Below are 18,918 nucleotides of genomic sequence, written 5' to 3' on the forward strand. Positions count from 1 at the left end.
TGTTCAGATCAACTCCAACGACCTGCAGAGTACATCCAAACTCCATCGAGGCTGAAGCACAGCAGCCTTTTAAAGGACGCGACATGTGATCTACAATATGAATGCTGTGATTCGTTCCGGTTAGTTCCACTTTTTGTGGGCGTTTTTTTGAGCGAGCGATATTGTGGGTGATATGTGTGCGAGGTGGTGAAATTGATGATGGGCAATCTCCATGGCCACTAGTTTCAGAAAATATGCTCTTTACGACAAAAAACAGTGGGCGAGCGTTAATATTGAAGCTCTGTGCGGAAAGTAACGCTGGCCGATATTATGTGGGGTGAATTCGCCCATTCTGCTGATTCCACCCAAAAAAAGTGGACGGGTGGTAATATTTTTCCTCGCTGTTAAGCACGAGAAAAGTAACGCTCGCCGATAAGTTTCTGAAAAATGCCCGCCAGTTTCCATTTTATGCCAAAATGGGCAATATATGGCCGTTATATGTAATTTCAGCAGTAAAATGGGCATTAAGCATGCAAAAAAAGTGGAGGTTCTAGCCCTATATCACAACAGAAGTTTCTCAGGGCAGCGTCCTACACCAATTACCTTCATCTGCTTCATCAATAATTTCCCCTCCGACACAAGATCAGAAATATATCTGTTCGTTGATGACTGCACAGTGTGCAGCTCCATTTGCAATTCTTCAGACAATGAAGCAGTTCATGCCTGCGTACAACACAGGGACAACATCCAGGCCTGGACCGATATGTCGTTCCACAGGTGTGCCAGGCAATGACCATCACCAACAAGGGAGAACCTAACCACATCTTTTGACATTTAATGGCATTACCATTTCCAAATCCCCCATCATCATCCAGGGGATTACCACTGAACAGAAACTCAACTGTACCACCCACATAAATGCCGTTGGCTACTGGAGCAGATCAGAGGTTGGACATTCTGCAGCAAGTGCCTCACCTCCTGACTCACCAAGGCCTCGCAACCATCTACAATGCACAAGTCAGGGGCGTGATGGAATGCTCTCCACTTCTTTTATAGGCACAGCTGCAACAACACACAAGCAGCTTGACACCATCCAGGACAAAGCAGTCCACTTAACTGGTGACCCACCCACCATATTAAACATCCACTTCCACCACCACCGGTGTACCCTGCCTGCAGTGTATACTATCTACAGAATGCACTGCAGCAAGTCACTAAGGCTTCCTTGTCAGCACTTCTCAAAACCCACGATCTTGACAACATAGAAACAATAGAAATAAGGTGCATGAGTAGGCTATTCGGCCCTTCGAGCCTGCACCACCATTCAATATGATCATGGCTGATCATGCAACTTGAGTAGCCCGTTGCAGCTTTCTCTCCATACCCCTTTAGCCGTAAGGGCCACATCTAACTCACTTTTGAATATATCTAACGAACATGCCTCAACAACTTTCTGTGGTAGAGAATTCCACAGGTTCACAATTTCTCTGAGTAAAGAAGTTTCTCCTCATCTCTGTCCTAAATGGCTTACCCCTTATCCTTAAGACTCTGACCCCTGGTTCTAGACTTCCCCAACATCGGGAACATTCTTCCTGTATCTAACCTGTCCAATCCTGTCAGAATTTTATATGTTTCTTTGAGATCATCTCTCATTCTTCTAAATTCCAGTGAATATAAGCCTACTCGATCCAGTCTTTCTTCAGAGGTCAGTCTTGCCATCCCAGGAATCAGTCTGGTGAACCTTCGCTGCACTCCTTCAATAGCAAGAATGTCCTTCCTAAGATTAGGAGACCAAAACTGCACACAATACTCAAGGTGTGGTCTCACCAAGGCCCTGTACAACTGCAGTAAGACTTCCCTGCTCCTATACTCAAACCCCCTTGCTATGAAGGCCAGCATGCCATTTGCTTTCTTTACTGCCTGCTGTACCTGCATGCCTACCTTCAATGACTGATGTACCATGACACCCAGGTCTGTTGCACCTCCCCTTTTACTAATTTGTCACCATTCAGATAATAATCTGCCTTCCTGGTTTTGCCACCAAAGTGGATAATCTCACACATCCACATTATACTGCATCTGCCATGCATTTGCCCATTCACCTAACCTGTCCAAGTCCCCCTGCAGCCTCCTAGCATCCTCCTCACAGCTTGCACTGCCACCCAGCTTAGTGTCATCTGCAAAGTTGGAGATATTACATTCAATTCCTTCGTCTAAATCATTGTTGTATATTGTAAATAGCTGGGGTCCCAGCACTGAACCCTGCGGCACCCCACTAGTCACTGCATGCCATTCTGAAAAGGATCCGTTTATTCCACTCTTTGCTTCCTGTCTGTCAACCAGTTCTCTATCCACGTCAATACATTACCCCCAATACCATGTGCCTTAATTTTGCACACTAATCTCTTGTGTGGGACCTTGTCAAAAGCCTTTTGAAAGTCCAAATACACCACATCCACTGGTTCTCCCTTATCCACTCTACTAGTTACATCCTCAAAAAATTCCAGAAGATTTGTCAAGTATGATTTTCCTTTCATAAATCCATGCTGACTTGGACCGATCCTGTCACTGCTTTCCAAATGCGCTGCTATTTCATCTTTAATAATTGATTCCAGCATTTTCCCCACCACCGATGTCAGGCTAACCGGTCTATAATTCCCTGTTTTCTCTCTCCCTCCTTTTTTAAAAAGTGTGGTTACATTAGCTACCGTCCAATTCATAGGAACTGAACCAGAATCCATGGAATGTTGGAAAATGACCACCTATTTCTAGGGCCGCTTCCTTAAGTACTCTGGGATGCAGACTATCAGGCCCTGGGGATTTATCGGCCTTCAGTCCCTTTAATTTCCCTGACACCATTTCCTGACTAATAAGGATTTTTCTCAGTTCCCCCTTCTCGCTAGACCCTCGGTCCCCTGGTATTTTCGGGAATTTATTCGTATCTTCCTTAGTGAAGACAGAACTAAAGTATTTGTTCAATTGGTCTGCCATTTCCTTGTTCCCCATTATAAATTTCCCTGATTCTGATTGCAAGGGACCTTCATTAGTCTTCACTAATCTTTTTCTCTTCACCTATCTGTAGAAGCTTTTGCAGTCAGTTTTTATACCCCGGCAAGCTTACTCTCATACTCCATTTTCCCCCTCCTAATTAAACCCTTTGTCCTCCTCTGCTGAATTATAAATTTCTCCCAGTCCTCAGGTTTGCTGCTTTTTCTGGCCAATTTATATGCCTCTTCCTTGGATTTAACACTTTCCCTAATTTGCCACGGTTGAGCCACCTTCCCTTTTTTATTCTTACGCCACACAGGGATGCACAATTGTTGTAGTTCCTCCATGTGATATTTAAAAGTCTGCCATTTCTTATCCACCGTCAACCTTTCAAGTGCCATTCTACAGTCTATCCTAGCCAATTCACGTCTCATACCCAGGACCCTAGTCTCTGAATTAACTGTGTCACTCTCCATCTTAATGAAGAATTCTACCATATTATAGTCACTCTTCCCCAAGGGGCCCCTTAGAAGACAATGGCATAGGAACTCCAACATACTGAAGTTCGTTTCCAACCCTACTTGGGCATATATTGCCATTCTTTCATCGTCAGTGGGTCAAAGTTCTGGAACTCCCTACCCAATAGCAGGAATACCTTCACCAGAAGGACTTCAGCGGATGGGCAATAAATGCAAGCCTAGCTAGCAATGCCCACATCCCAAGAATTAATGTAAAAAAAACTTGGAAAGTGTCAATTTCAGGGGGCAGCAAAAAAATTGAGGCATAAGAACGCCAGGTGGTAGCTACATGCTGCACCAGATAGGGAGAGACAGATAAGGTATGCAAAATCATAGTTTTAGGGATGGCAAAGGAAGGAAGGGTTCGGATTTCTCGGACATTGAGACCATTTTTGCAGGAGGAAGCAGTTCAGGAACGATGGCTTCATTTATATTGAACATATACCAATATTCTTGTTGAGAGAGTAAAGAGAGCAGTCGGTTGAATTTAAACTAGTATGCTAAGGGAAGGGCATCATGGTAAGAATAGTGAATGCCAAAACATGAAAGGCTAGAGAGCTCTGAAGTCACTGAATAGGAAAGAACAGTGAAAGACAGTGCGAGTAGGCAAGGTGATAACTAACAAAGGGATGCAGCGTAGAGATACTAATATAATATGAAAGAAAGGGGAAAAAAAGAGATAAATACACTGTTCTGGAAAGAGCAATGAAAATCAAAAATATTATAGCAGAATACAAGGAAACAGAATAAAGGTCAATGTTCCAAAAAATTGGAATCAGGATTGAGTGGTATGAATGTGAATGCACAAAGCATTCAAAACAAATTAGAAAGCTGGAAGCATTGATAACTATGGGGCAATATTATATACTAACTAACAGATGTGGCATAGGTCTGGACAAGAAGCGAAATTGTCATGTATGTATGCTTGGATTTACTAGGCACCAGGTGGCGCCACTGTCGGAGGTCATTGGGCTGTGCGGCCCAGGTATAAAAGGCCAGCCATCTTGTAATGTAATCACTTTGGGCTCTGATAAAGTGGAGCCAGGTTTGTACCTGTTTGGAGTTTACAGTATTCATTCAGTCTATTGAGTTATTGCATACACAACAGAAATTTAGAAGAGTGGGGAAAGAAAAGAATCATTAAATTAGAATGTAATAATGTCCTTCAGATTGTGCCAAGAATAAGGAAGTGAAATGGTACAATTCTCGAAGTGTATTATAGGTCAGCAAGCAGTGCAAATGAAAGGTGGGGAGATATGCAAGAACAACAAGGCAATAAGATTGAGTAATTTTAACTATCACAAGACAGACTGGAATAAAGGTAATGCACATGTTCAAGCGGGAAAGACTCTTTAGAATGTACTGAGGACTGCTTCCTAGATCAATATGTTTCTAGTCCAACAAGAAAAGGAGCATTGTTAGATTTAGTTCTGAGAAATTAATTTGGGCAAATAACTAATTTTAGAGCAGAATGACGAGAATGTAGTGACCATACATAGTTAGCTTGAATGCAAGAATAAAAAAGGATAATGAAGCAAGATAAGCAGGGATATGGTCAGAAAAGTTAACAGATCAACAGACCAGCAGTGGGAAATCTTTAAATGAGTTGGATAACATACAAAATAAATATATTCCTATAAAGGTGAAAATGGGATCAAAGAATCAAGTTTTATGGATAAATTGATTAAAAATAAACTGAAACTTAAGAATGAGGTATGATAAAAGTTAGGGCTAACAATACTAAAGTAAATAATGAGGACTAGCCTTAATGGTCAAGGATGAAATCAATTCAATGATGAGAGAGAATGTAACGAGAGGTAAGCAGGCAGTGGAGACTTTATGATTAGAATTAATAGAAAAGGATTTAAAACTGTAGTGGGAGTTGTGTATAGGTCTCCTGGTAGCAGCTATGAAATGGTAGAATGTATAAATGCAGTGATTAGACAAGCAGGGAGTAAAATGGTTTTAATGGGAAATTTTAACTTTCACATAGATTGGAATAAGACTAGCTCATGTCAGAAAGATACGAGTGTATTCAGGAAAGTTTGCTGCAACAATATGTCCTAGAATCAACAAGAGGGCAGGCCTATTAGATTTAGTAATGAGTAATGAGCCAGATTTAGATAACAGCCTAACACTGCATGAACATTTATCTAATAGCAATCATAACATGATCGAGTTCAACGTAGTGTTTGAAAGGGAGAAACGCAAAACAACTAAGATTCTAGATCGAGGTAAGACGGGCTTCAATGTAATGAGACACAGACAGGGTAAATCTGTTAATGGGTAAAACAACAGATGATGAGTGGGAGGTGTTCAAAAAAGAATTTTATGTAATACAGAACCAGTTTATACCCTTAAGGGGCAAGAGCTCTACTTAACCAAACACAAACAACAGCCATGGGTGACTAAAGAGGTAACATAAAACTGAAAGAGAAAGCATAAAAGAATGCGAAAACTAGCATAGATTCTGGCGACTAGGAGAAATAGAAAGAATAACAAAGGGTGACAAAACAAGAGCAAGAGCTACAAAAAGGGAGTATGAAGAGAAACTTGAAAGGGATATCAAAATCAACACCATTTTTTTTGTACACTTATATTAAGAAAAAAAGAGGGTGGTCAGGAGCAATGTGGGCCCCTTGAGAAAACTGATAATGGTGATATTGTAAATGAAAATAAGGAAATGGCGAACCTGTTGAATAATTACTTTGCATCAGTATTTACAGCACATCCCAAGGAACTAATATTTAATCAGGGACGGGGACTCACCAAAATTAACTCAAGCAAAATAACAGTAATGAAGAAAATAATGGCACTAAAGAGTGACAAATCATCAGGGCCAGATGGTTTCCATCCCAGGGATTTAAAGGAAGGAGGAGAGTAGGAGAGAACATTGCAGATGCCCTGACTGTAATCTTCCAAAGTTCTTTTGAATCAGGAACCGTTCTGTTAAATTGGAAAATTGCGCATGTCACACCGCTATATAAGAGAGAAGGAAACCAGGGGATTATAGACCATTTAGCCTAACATCTGCTGTTGGCAAATTACTAGAGCCTATATTTAAGGATACAGTGACTGAACACCTTGAAAATGTTCAGCAGGTCAAAGAGAGCCAGCATGGATTTGTAAAGGGTAGATCATGCCTGATAAATCTGATCGAATTCTTTGAAGAGATTACTGAAGTAGTGAACAGGGGAATGGCTATGGATGTTATTTTTTTGGAATTCAAGATCTATGGATGTTATTTATATGGACATCAAGAAGGCATTTAATAAAGTCCCTCATAAGAGATTGTTAGCTTGAAGTTGAAGCTCATGGAATTGAAGGTAGATTATTGCCTGGTCAGGAAATTGGCTAAGCAGCAGGAGCCAGAGAGTAGGGATAATGGGCAGGTACTCGAATTGGCAGAATGTGACCATAGGTGTCCCGCAAGGATCTGTGTTGGGGCGTCTACTAGTAACTGCATTCATTAACGACTTAGATGATGGAATAGAAAGCCACATATCCAAAGTTTGCCGATGACACAAAGATAGGAGTCATTTTAAGCAGTGTGGATGTAAGCACAAAATTACAAAGATATTGGATGGAAAATTGCGGTCAGAGGCTTCCTTCGTATGAATGCCTCAGACACGAAAAAAATCTACGAAAGTACCTGGTGGTCCTAGAGGAATGTAGGATTCCGGTCGGAGGCCTAGATTCGCTGCGCAGTGTACGGGGAGATGTCTTTCATAGACATGCTGGAGTCATGTGGGCCTGGACCACCAATCACTATGCAGTATTCTCATTGATAAAAATGAGAGCTCTGTTTGTACAGGCTCCCATTACTATCAATGAGAAAAAACCCTAAAACACCGAAACATAGCATAATAAATAAAACACCTTACATATTTAAAATTAATTGAAATTAAATGTAATTAAATGTTTTTTTTAATTCCCCAAAATATATATTTTTTCTATGTGTTTTAATAGTGTTAAAAATAAACTTACCTTAATGGACAGAGTTTTTAATATAAAAATGAGTGTTTAAATTAAATTTTTTATATGTTTTAAAAGTGTTACGCTGGTAAAAGTAAGCTATGCGCCTGCTTTTACCAGGCGCAAAATTTTCAAGGCCATTCGCTGGGCATCAGTTGGGCAAATAGCCCAATTTCTCCTGCGTGGATGTCCTTCTCCCGGGGATGTGCAAGGTCGGTATGCAGAAATCTTGACAGAACGGAAAGGTGGTTCTCGGTGCATGTGCATCATGCCCCGAAAACCGGCTTTTGCGAGGCCTCGCTGGGTCCGTGCGCACTTCGTACCAACCCGGCGAGGCTGCAATTTACGGCCCAATAATAGATTATGCAAATGGGCAAAACTGTGGGAAATGGATTTTAATGTAGACAAATGTGTGGTTGTCTTAAATGGTGAAAAGCTAGAAACAGTGGAGATTCAAAGAAACTTGAGCATCCATGTACATAGATTAAAATGTCATGGACAGGTACAGAAAATAATCAAAGAGACAAATGGAATGCTGACTTTTATATCGAGAATACAAAGGGGTAGAAGTTATGCTACAGCTATACAAAGCCCTGGTTAGACCACACCTGGAGTACTGTGAGCAGTTCTGGGCACCACACCTTAAGAAGGATATAGAAAGTGTGCAGCATAGATTTACCAGAATGATACCTGACTCCAAGGATTAAATTACGAGGAGCGATTACACAAACTAAGGTTGTAGTCCCTGGAATTTGGGTTGAGGGGTGATATTATCGAAATTTTCAAGATATTAAGGGAAACAGATAGGGTGGAGAGAGAAAACCTATTTCTGTTGGTTGGGGAGTCTGGGACTAGGGAGCATAGCCTAAAAATTAGAGCCTGGTCTTTCAGGAGTGAATTTAAGAAACACTTCTACACACAAAAGGTGGTAGAAGTTTGGAACTCATTTCTACAAACAGCAACTGATGACATTACAACAGTGACTGCACTCCAAAAGTACTTCATTGGCTGTAAAGCGCTTTGAGACGTCCAGTGGTCATGAAAGGCGCTATATAAATGCAAGTCTTTCTTTTTCTTTCTAGGTCAACTGTTAATTTTAAATCTGAGATTAATAATACCCAAGAGATATGGGGCAAAGGCAGGTATATGGAGTTAGGTCACAGATTAACCATGATCTCATTGAATGTTGGAACAGGCTCCGAGTGGCGAAATGGCCTACACCTGTTCCTATAGGTCTGATTCTAGTTGTAGAAAATGAAGGTATGGCAAACATATTAAGTAACTATTTTGAAGAAGGAATGCAGGCATACTGCAGGAGGCTCTGGAACAATTGTTAGAGATAACTGTAGAAAAGGAAATGACTGAAAAAAAATAACAGAATAAAAGGTGGATAAGTCAGTGAGCCCAGATGGCATGTACTCTAGGCGGTTGCAGAGTGAGATAGCAGAGATTTTGCCCAAAATTTAAATCGTACTTGAATATTGTATTGTGGGACTGGAGAATACACCTCTACTGAAGGAAAGAAGGATAACTAGACCAATTAATCGGTTGTGGGAAAATTTTTAGAATCCATAATTTGACATTAAATTCGTAACCATTTAAAAACACATAGGTTAATGAAGGACAGTCAGTGTGGATTTGTTAAAGGCAAGACGTGTTTGACAAATTTAGGAATAATTTTTAAAGTGACTGATAGATAGAGAGAATACATTAGATGTATGGGAATAGAGTTTGTAAAGCTTGAAAATGGCACATGAATTTCATTTATATTATAGGGGAACTATCCTGTTTCTATTGGGCTAAAATAGGCTAAACCAATCTTTTTATATTGAGCTTTTATTTCAAACCTTCCATTTTGCACAAAAAATTGTCGAATAAAATGAAGGTATGGCAAACATATTAAGTAACTATTTTGAAGTAGGAATGCAGGCATACTGCAGGAGGCTCTGGAACAATTAAAAAGTAGGACCTCAAAAGTAGTAATCTCGGGATTGCTACCAGTGCCACGTGCTAGTCAGAGTAGGAATCGCAGGATAGCTCAGATGAATACGTGGCTTGAGCAATGGTGCAGCAGGGAGGGATTCAAATTCCTGGGGCATTGGAACCGGTTCTGGGGGAGGTGGGACCAGTACAATCCGGACGGTCTGCACCTGGGCAGAATCGGAACCAATGTCCTCGGGGGAGTGTTTGCTAGTGCTGTTGGGGAGGAGTTAAACTAATATGGCAGGGGGATGGGAACCAATGCAGGGAGATAGAGGGAAACAAAAAGGAGGCAAAAACAAAAGACAGAAAGGAGATGAGGAAAAGTGGAGGGCAGAGAAACCCAAGGCAAAGAACAAAAAGGGCCATTGTACAGCAAAATTCTAAAAGGACAGAGGGTGTTAAAAAAACAAGCCTAAAGGCTTTGTGTCTTAATGCAAGGAGTATCCGCAATAAGGTGGATGAATTAACTGTGCAAATAGATGTTAACAAATATGATGTGATTGGGATTACGGAGACGTGGCTCCAGGATGAGCAGGGCTGGGAACTCAACATCCAGGGGTATTCAACATTCAGGAAGGATAGAATAAAAGGAAAAGGAGGTGGGGTAGCATTGCTGGTTAAGGAGGAGATTAAGGCAATAGTTAGGAAGGACATCAGCTTGGATGATGTGGAATCTATATGGGTAGAGCTGCAGAACACCAAAGGGCAAAAAACGTTAGTGGGAGTTGTGTACAGACCTCCAAACAGTAGTAGTGATGTTGGGGAGGGCATCAAACAGGAAATTAGGGGTGCGTGCAATAAAGGTGCAGCAGTTATAATGGGTGACTTTAATATGCACATAGATTGGGCTAACCAAACTGGAAGCAATACGGTGGAGGAGGATTTTCTGGAGTGCATAAGGGATGGTTTTTTAGACCAATATGTCGAGGAACCAACTAGGGGGGAGGCCATCTTAGACTGGGTGTTATGTAATGAGAAAGGATTAATTAGCAATCTCGTTGTGCGAGGCCCCTTGGGGAAGAGTGACCATAATATGGTGAAATTCTGCATTAGGATGGAGAATGAAACAGTTAATTCAGAGACCATGGTCCAGAACTTAAAGAAGGCTAACTTTGAAGGTATGAGGCGTGAATTGGCTGAGATGGATTGGCGAATGATACTTAAGGGGTTGACAGTGGATGGGCAATGGCAGACATTTAGAGACCGTATGGATGAATTACAACAATTGTACATTCCTGTCTGGCATAGAAATAAAAAAGGGAAGGTGGCTCAACCGTGGCTATCAAGGGAAATCAGGGATAGTATTAAAGCCAAGGAAGTGGCATACAAATTGGCCAGAAATAGCAGCGAACCTGGGGACTGGGAGAAATTTAGAACTCAGCAGAGGAGGACAAAGGGTTTGATTAGGGCAGGGAAAATGGAGTATGAGAAGAAGCTTGCAGGGAACATTAAGACGGATTGCAAAAGTTTCTATAGATATGTAAAGAGAAAAAGGTTAGTAAAGACAAACGTAGGTCCCCTGCAGTCAGAATCAGGGGAAGTCATAACGGGGAACAAAGAAATGGCGGACCAATTGAACAAGTACTTTGGTTCGGTATTCACGAAGGAGGACACGAACAACCTTCCGGTTATAAAAGGGGTCGGGGGGTCTAGTAAGGAGGAGGAACTGAGGGAAATCCTTATTAGCCGGGAAATTGTGTTGGGGAAATTGATGGGATTGAAGGCCGATAAATCCCCAGGGCCTGATGGACTGCATCCCAGAGTACTTAAGGAGGTGGCCTTGGAAATAGTGGATGCGTTGACAGTCATTTTCCAACATTCCATTGACTCTGGATCAGTTCCTATTGAGTGGAGGGTAGCCAATGTAACCCCACTTTTTAAAAAAGGAGGGAGAGAGAAAACAGGGAATTATAGACCGGTCAGCCTGACATCGGTAGTGGGTAAAATGATGGAATCAATTATTAAGGATGCCATAGCAGTGCATTTGGAAAGAGGTGACATGATAGGTCCAAGTCAGCATGGATTTGTGAAAGGGAAATCATGCTTGACAAATCTTCTGGAATTTTTTGAGGATGTTTCCAGTAGAGTGGATAAGGGAGAACCAGTTGATGTGGTATATTTGGACTTTCAGAAGGCGTTCGACAAGGTCCCACACAAGAGATTGATGTGCAAAGTTAGAGCACATGGGATTGGGGGTAGTGTACTGACATGGATTGAGAACTGGTTGTCAGACAGGAAGCAAAGAGTAGGAGTAAATGGGTACTTTTCAGAATGGCAGGCAGTGACTAGTGGGGTACCGCAAGGTTCTGTGCTGGGGCCCCAGCTGTTTACACTGTACATTAATGATTTAGATGAGGGGATTAAATGTAGTATCTCCAAATTTGCGGATGACACTAAGTTGGGTGGCAGTGTGAGCTGCGAGGAGGATGCTGTGAGGCTGCAGAGCGACTTGGATAGGTTAGGTGAGTGGGCAAATGCATGGCAGATGAAGTATAATGTGGATAAATGTGAGGTTATCCACTTTGGTGGTAAAAACAGAGAGACAGACTATTATCTGAATGGTGACAGATTAGGAAAAGGGGAGGTGCAAAGAGACCTGGGTGTCATGGTACATCAGTCATTGAAGGTTGGCATGCAAGTGCAGCAGGCGATTAAGAAAGCAAATGGCATGTTGGCCTTCATAGCAAGGGGATTTGAGTACAGGGGCAGGGAGGTGTTGCTACAGTTGTACATGGCATTGGTGAGGCCACACCTGGAGTATTGTGTACAGTTTTGGTCTCCTAACCTGAGGAAGGACATTCTTGCTATTGAGGGAGTGCAGCGAAGGTTCACCAGACTGATTCCCGGGATGGCGGGACTGACCTATCAAGAAAGACTGGATCAACTGGGCTTGTATTCACTGGAGTTCAGAAGAATGAGAGGGGACCTCATAGAAACATATAAAATTCTGACGGGGTTAGACAGGTTAGATGCAGGAAGAATGTTCCCAATGTTGGGGAAGTCCAGAACCAGGGGTCACAGTCTAAGGATAAGGGGTAAGCCATTTAGGACCGAGATGCGGAGGAACTTCTTCACCCAGAGAGTGCTGAACCTGTGGAATTCTCTACCACAGAAAGTTGTTGAGGCCAATTCACTAAATATATTCAAAAAGGAGTTAGATGAGGTCCTTACTGCTAGGGGGATCAAGGGGTATGGCGAGAAAGCAGGAATGGGGTACTGAAGTTGAATGTTCAGCCATGAACTCATTGAATGGCGGTGCAGGCTAGAAGGGCCGAATGGCCTACTCCTGCACCTATTTTCTATGTTTCTATGTTAATTGTTAGAGATAACTGTAGAAAAGGAAAATGACTGAAAGAAAATAACAGAATAAAAGGTGGATAAGTCAGTGAGCCCAGATGGCGTGTACTCTAGGCGGTTGCAAACCTGTTGAATTCCATAATAGTTCATACTTAATAGATATTCAGATGTTTGATTGCATTCTAACTCCAACAAATTAACTAAAAAAAAAATTACCACAGCATGAACCTATTATTTGTACACTCAACAAAAATGCAATATAAAGACATATAAACATTTCCCTCCAATCCTAATGTTATATTTTCAGAATCATTTAGTTCTAGCTTTAAAGACTTACTTTAGTCTTCTTGGATTCTGGATCAAATCTCTCCAAAATTAGCTTGGCATTCTTGTACGTCTCCTTTTCCATGACCTCCTCGAGCTATTTGGAAACACATATTAGAGTCACACATCAATGTTTGGTCATTCTCTTGCACTATTTATACCAGTTTGAATGTTAACAGACTGCAAATGATAATATTCAAGCTCAAAAGGGTCAAATATAGCAGGGTCTTTATTAGAAACTTTCCTGTGGAAACTATATTACCAGCGGCAACAAGATGACGTTGTACCTCTGGCTGGTACTCTCGACATCACTTGAAATATTTGATTTTTTTATTAAAAGCTTAATAAATTCAGTAACTTTATCCAGTAAACAGCTGAGCCATGCGGCATTTGCTGAATCAAGGACAACAGTAGGGGCACTTCAATGAGCTCAATACCTCTGGGTTAGGGAGCAGAGGGGGTTGGGAAATCACCTGGTACTATTGACCAAAATGCATTTGTATGAACATTGGATGAGGACAGGAGGAGGTTCAGCTGTGAACCTTCCCATGGTGAAACAGCTAGCAAGTATAAAATTGGCAGTGCCATGATTTTCAAATGCAAGCACCAGAATTAACAGTTCACAAAGATACACTTTCCAGAGAATACAAGAGATAAAATTGTCCTGTATGCACCATTGTTGAATGTTCCACATGGTAGCTGGCAACACAAATTAAATTTTGTAATAATTTTCAAAATATAAATATGCTTTTTTTTTTAAATGTTAGTCTTTTTTTTCTATTTCTCCCTCATATAAAGATTAAACAGTGCAACTTGAATATATCATTTAAGCTAAGTATGTGACCTGTTATGACCACCCAACTGAAATTTTAAAAATTGCTTTTGCATTTCTGTTCGATACATTTTCAAAGTGAGGTGATTAGCATCACTTTGAATATAGGTGCTTATGTGGTATTTTCTTTATTTCCTCCTAGATCCATAAAACGGCAAAAATCAGTCATAATTAACTTCAAATTAAATTAACCTGAATCGGTTTTGCAGTTATTAGCAAAATCTCACTGGTGTTCAGAGAAACAGAACTAGTAATATGAAACGGTTACAAGCATTTTGCAGTTCAACTAGTGCATAATTAAGTATATAATCAAAACTACTGTATCCTCGATTAATTTAGCCAAAAGATTATTTTGCTATCTCCAATAGTTCATTTGAGTTTTTGTGACCCAACTATTATCATGAAAAAGAATGGGTGAGTAAAGGCCAGAGTACAAAAAGTGATAAAGGTTACAAATATTCTAGGAACAGAAAAGGTTATAGGAATAAAATACCCGTTAAAGATAAAGGAGTGATGAAAAGCAAGTATATATTAAATTGCCTGTATACCAATGTACAGAGCACCAGCAAAAACAAGTGTATGAAATTTAAAAAAAAATGTGAGAAAAACACTATTACGGCATACAGGTAGGGTGGGGCCGGTTACCCAAATAAAAGTTTTGTACACAAATGCATGCAGCAATAGAAATAAAACAGGAGATAAAAGCACAAATTCTGCTTCAAGGGTCGTATGTAGTAGCTATTAAAGAGACATGGCACCAAACTGGACATGACTGGAAGCTAAATATTCCAGGCTGTCAGATCTTTAGAAAAGACAGGGAATTGAGAAAGAACACGTAGCAATATTGATGAAGAACACAATCATAGAAGTAGAAACAAATGATTTCGGCAAGGGTGATTAGGCAGTGGAAACACTATGGGTAGAACTAAAGAACAGCAAAGTATGCAAGACTGGTGGGAGTTCTCTACAGACCTCCTGACAGTAGTGATGTAGTGTGTGGGGACGTAAAAATATGGAGATCAGGGAAGCATGTAGCAGAAACTTTGTGGTTATAATGGGAGATTTTAATTTTCAGACTGGGAGAAGCAGAACAGCTCAAATAGTAAAGTCAATGAGTTTCTAGAATGTATTCAGGACAGTTATCTGGAACAATATATTTTAAAACCCACAATGGATAGATTAGATTTAATGGTAAGTAACAAACCAAAAATAGTTAACAATCTGACTGCAAGGGAACGTGTTGTGAATACTGACCGTAATACAATTTATTTTGATATTAGGTTTAAGAGGAAGAAGGGAGAGTCACAAACCAAAGTTTTAATTTTAAGTAACACAAACATAGCAGGAATGAGAAATAAATTAACCACAGTAAGCTGGGCTGAACTGTTTAAATACTTCCTACTGTTTGTAGGTTAAGAAGTATTTGGTACAATACAAACCAGTACATACCCCTAAAAGGCAAAAGTTCCACTTCTGCAGTTAAGCAACCATTGTTCAACAAATCAGGTAAGAGACAGTATCAAGCTAAAAGAAAAGGCTGACACAAATGCAAGGCAGAGAGAAAATCCAGTAGACTGGGAGAGCTATAAAAAAAAACAACAAAAGGATACAAAGAAAGTAATGAGGTGCAAAAAGGAATACAAAACAAACTTGCAAGACATATCAAAGCTAACAGTAAAAGTTTTTATAAATATATTGAGAAAGAAAATGGTAAGGGGGATGTGGATCCATTAAAGAAAGGTGCATGTAATACTATAATGAATAATAAGGAAATGGTTGATTTGTTAAATTAATAGTTTGTATCCATTTTCACAGCAGAGGATGATAAAATATCAGCGATACATGGGAGCTTAAAAATAAGGTTTCAATTATCCCACCTTTGTTTTTCTGACAGAACTGAAATAAGAAAATAAAAATGGCAAAATTTTTTACAAATTCCCAATATAATTAAATGTATACACGGAATTGTACTTTGTCCTTGGAGGGCGGAACAAGGAGTGGGAATGGGAAATGCACAAGAGGCCAGAGTTGGAGGAATGCAGAGTTCTTGGAGGGTTGTAGGACTGGAGGAGGCCACTGAAATAAGGAGGAATTTGAAAAATCACGGTGTTAATGTACCCTGTATTGGGAGCCAAGGTAGGTCAGTGAGCACAGGAGTGATGGATGATGGTGTGGGTTACGATACTGGCAGCAGAGTTTTGGATGAGCTCAAGTTGACAGAGGGTGAAAGATGGAAGGCCAGCCAGGAGAATATTGAAATTAAAGCGCAGCTCATTGTCAAACAGGACACCGGGTTTGCGAACAGTCTGGATCAGCCTAACAGAGTGATGGATGGAATCGGTGCCAAGGGTACGGAATTTGTGGTGGGAGTTTAGACAATGCATCTTTGGTCTGCCCAGTGTTTAATGTGAAGAAATTGCACGTCGTCTAAGACTCTATGTTGGAGAAGCTGTCTGACAACACAGACAGTGGAGAGGTAAAGAGACGTTGTGGTGAGGTAAAGCTGGATGTCATTAGCATTCATTTGGAACCTGACAATAGCCCTGAAATCCCGGTCTCATTGGGATCTGACGAGGCCTCACAGAAGCTGGTTTTCGGCATGCAATGCCCATGTGCCGAAAACCGGCTTTTCCGATCTGTCAAGATATCTCTTGACAGATCTTCTGCATCCCCATGGAAGGACATTCGCGTGGGCAAGATTGGGCTATTTTCCCATCTCTTGCCCAGCGAAAGTCCTTCAAACGCTTGCGCCTGGTAAAAGCAGGCACATAGCCTACTTTTACCAGTGCAAGAATTTTAAAACATATAAAAAAAAAATTTAAACACATTTTTATGTTAAAAACCCTGTCCTGTCCACTAAGGTAAGTTTATTTTAAGCCCTATTAAAACACATTTTTTTTAAATCCAAAAAATATTTTTTTTTTCTAAAACATTTAATTAACTTTAATTTCAATTAATTTTAAATACGAGAGGTTTTTTTTATTTTTTAATGTTGCGTTTGGGTGTTTTAGGGGGTATTCTCATTGATAGTAATAGAAACTCGGAGCTACGGAGTTCCCATTATCAATGAGAATACTGTACAGTGATTGGTTGTCCAGGCCCACATGACTCCAGCTTGGACTTACATACCTCAAAGACAGGTCTCCATGTGATGCGCAGCGAATCTCAGCCTCAGACTGGGATCCTACGTTTCTCCAGGACCAACAGGTAGATTCGTAGATATTTTGGGGGTCGGAGGCGTTCGTACGAAGGAAGCCTCCAACCTCAACTTTAAGCCAGTTATGTTTTTGAATGATGTGGTTGAGTGACGGCATGTAGATGAGAAATAGAATGGGGGTGGGGGGAAAGAGATCATGGATAGATCCTTGAGGGACTCCAGTGTTACTGATGTATAAATGTTCATGAACACTCTATAAACTTCAGAAAGTGCATCAAGCAGAGGGTGAGAAAGAAAGGGGGAAGAGAAAGTAAGAGCCTCTCCTCATCTAATTTGAATATTTTCCTTTCAAATAAAAGCAGTTGAATTTTAAAAGCTTCTCTGACAAAGAGGAAGGCTTCAATTATCCCACCTTTGTTTTTCTGAGTGTTAAAAAATGTAAACATTAGTGGCAGTTGCGAGGCAGAGTAAGAGCCCAAGAATAAGAAAGAAAGTGAGCACAAGAAAAAGAGAGCATACTCAAAGCGAGAGAAAGGAGGTAGAGAAAGAAAGGGAACAAAAAAAAATAGGAGGGCAGTGGAAGTGGTTTCTTAAAAGTGTTTCCTTTGAATTGAGTGGGGAAATCTGTGTTACATAAGATATCGCAAAATCTCTGTTTTAAATTATACAAGTTTCCCCATTTCGTAGGTTGCACCACAGTAGGGAAAATCTAATACCAGTGATGGGGGTAATGAGACAGCAGCACTGAGACAGTAGACCAGTATCAGAAGCTCAAAAGTGAGTGGTACTGTGTGGAACACCACTGCAGATGCAGCTGGGTTGTTTGAGGTAATTATGCAACAGCACTACCTACCTTCAAGGCCAACCTTGGAGGACTCGAGAGTAAGTAAAATGAATAGGTAAATTTAACCGTGACAGACAGGATAGAAAGAGTATGATAGAAAAAAATGTGATGATGGAATTTTCACAAACCCATGGCAAACTACCATTTGTGTGGTATTTTGTTTCCTGCTGCAGTAAAACATTAAAGTGCAAACCATTTACTATGGGGAAATTGGAAAAGAAATGCTAAAGAGCAAAATATTCCAAAAGCCTCAAAGCTTGTTAATTGTATTTAACAGCTTCATAGCGAAGAAACACCAAATATTGCTAATTGTTTAAATATAATGAGGAGAATAATTACATGCACCTACTTCAATAATGGAATGTACAAAAATCTATCAGCAGTCATTATTGAAAGTTATTAGACATGACAGTAAATGACAGGCAATTCCTCAGATTTATTTCCTCATAGCACTTAATGCTATTAATTTAAAGAAGGTCGTTAGCAGAGTGCTTTAAGAAATAAAGTCTGTGTGCCAATTAACTGCTGTCAGCATTGATTTTAGATTATTTATTAGCAGAAGCAATTAGCTTGGTGCAAAGCGCCGCAAAAGCTCAATAAAGGCAAAAAGAAGCAATGAAATTTCCTTTAATGACATATAAGGGCCAATATCTCATTTGCTTTACTGTTAATCTCAAACCATCAGTGTGGAGAGAAATTTGTAATTTTCTTGTAAGGCAAGACAAAATTAACAAATTAAAAATAAACCCGTTTCCTGTACGAGTACAGGAAAGAATCAACTGTTTGAAAACTGAACAAATTCAGTTTGATCTCCTTCAATTTATGCTGATTGGAATTAGTTTAGGGGAGTATACAGGTCCCAATGAACTGACAAAATTTAGAATTGATGTAGAGAAAGGAATAGAACATCTGCTAATGGGGCTTATACAAAGCAGAAAGGACTTGATTTAAGCAGAAAGACAGATGGGGAGGAACTGGCAACACACTACATCAAAGGAGATCTGATTCTTCTAGAATATCA

At 40.3% G+C, this 18,918-nt stretch overlaps 1 protein-coding gene across 2 annotated transcripts in view; it reads right to left on the minus strand.

The window, feature by feature from the left end:
* Positions 1-18,918, minus strand: part of LOC139259860 (endoplasmic reticulum junction formation protein lunapark-like) — a 161,727-nt gene that overhangs the window by 54,382 nt on the left and 88,427 nt on the right. For both annotated transcript variants that reach the window (XM_070875752.1, XM_070875753.1), the window contains exon 7: positions 13,078-13,161. In XM_070875752.1, the coding sequence (XP_070731853.1) occupies positions 13,078-13,161 (84 nt within the window). The remainder of the gene's footprint in view (positions 1-13,077; positions 13,162-18,918) is intronic.

The sequence above is a fragment of the Pristiophorus japonicus genome, chromosome 3 (assembly GCF_044704955.1).
Source record: "Pristiophorus japonicus isolate sPriJap1 chromosome 3, sPriJap1.hap1, whole genome shotgun sequence".
Lineage (NCBI taxonomy): Eukaryota > Metazoa > Chordata > Chondrichthyes > Pristiophoridae > Pristiophorus > Pristiophorus japonicus.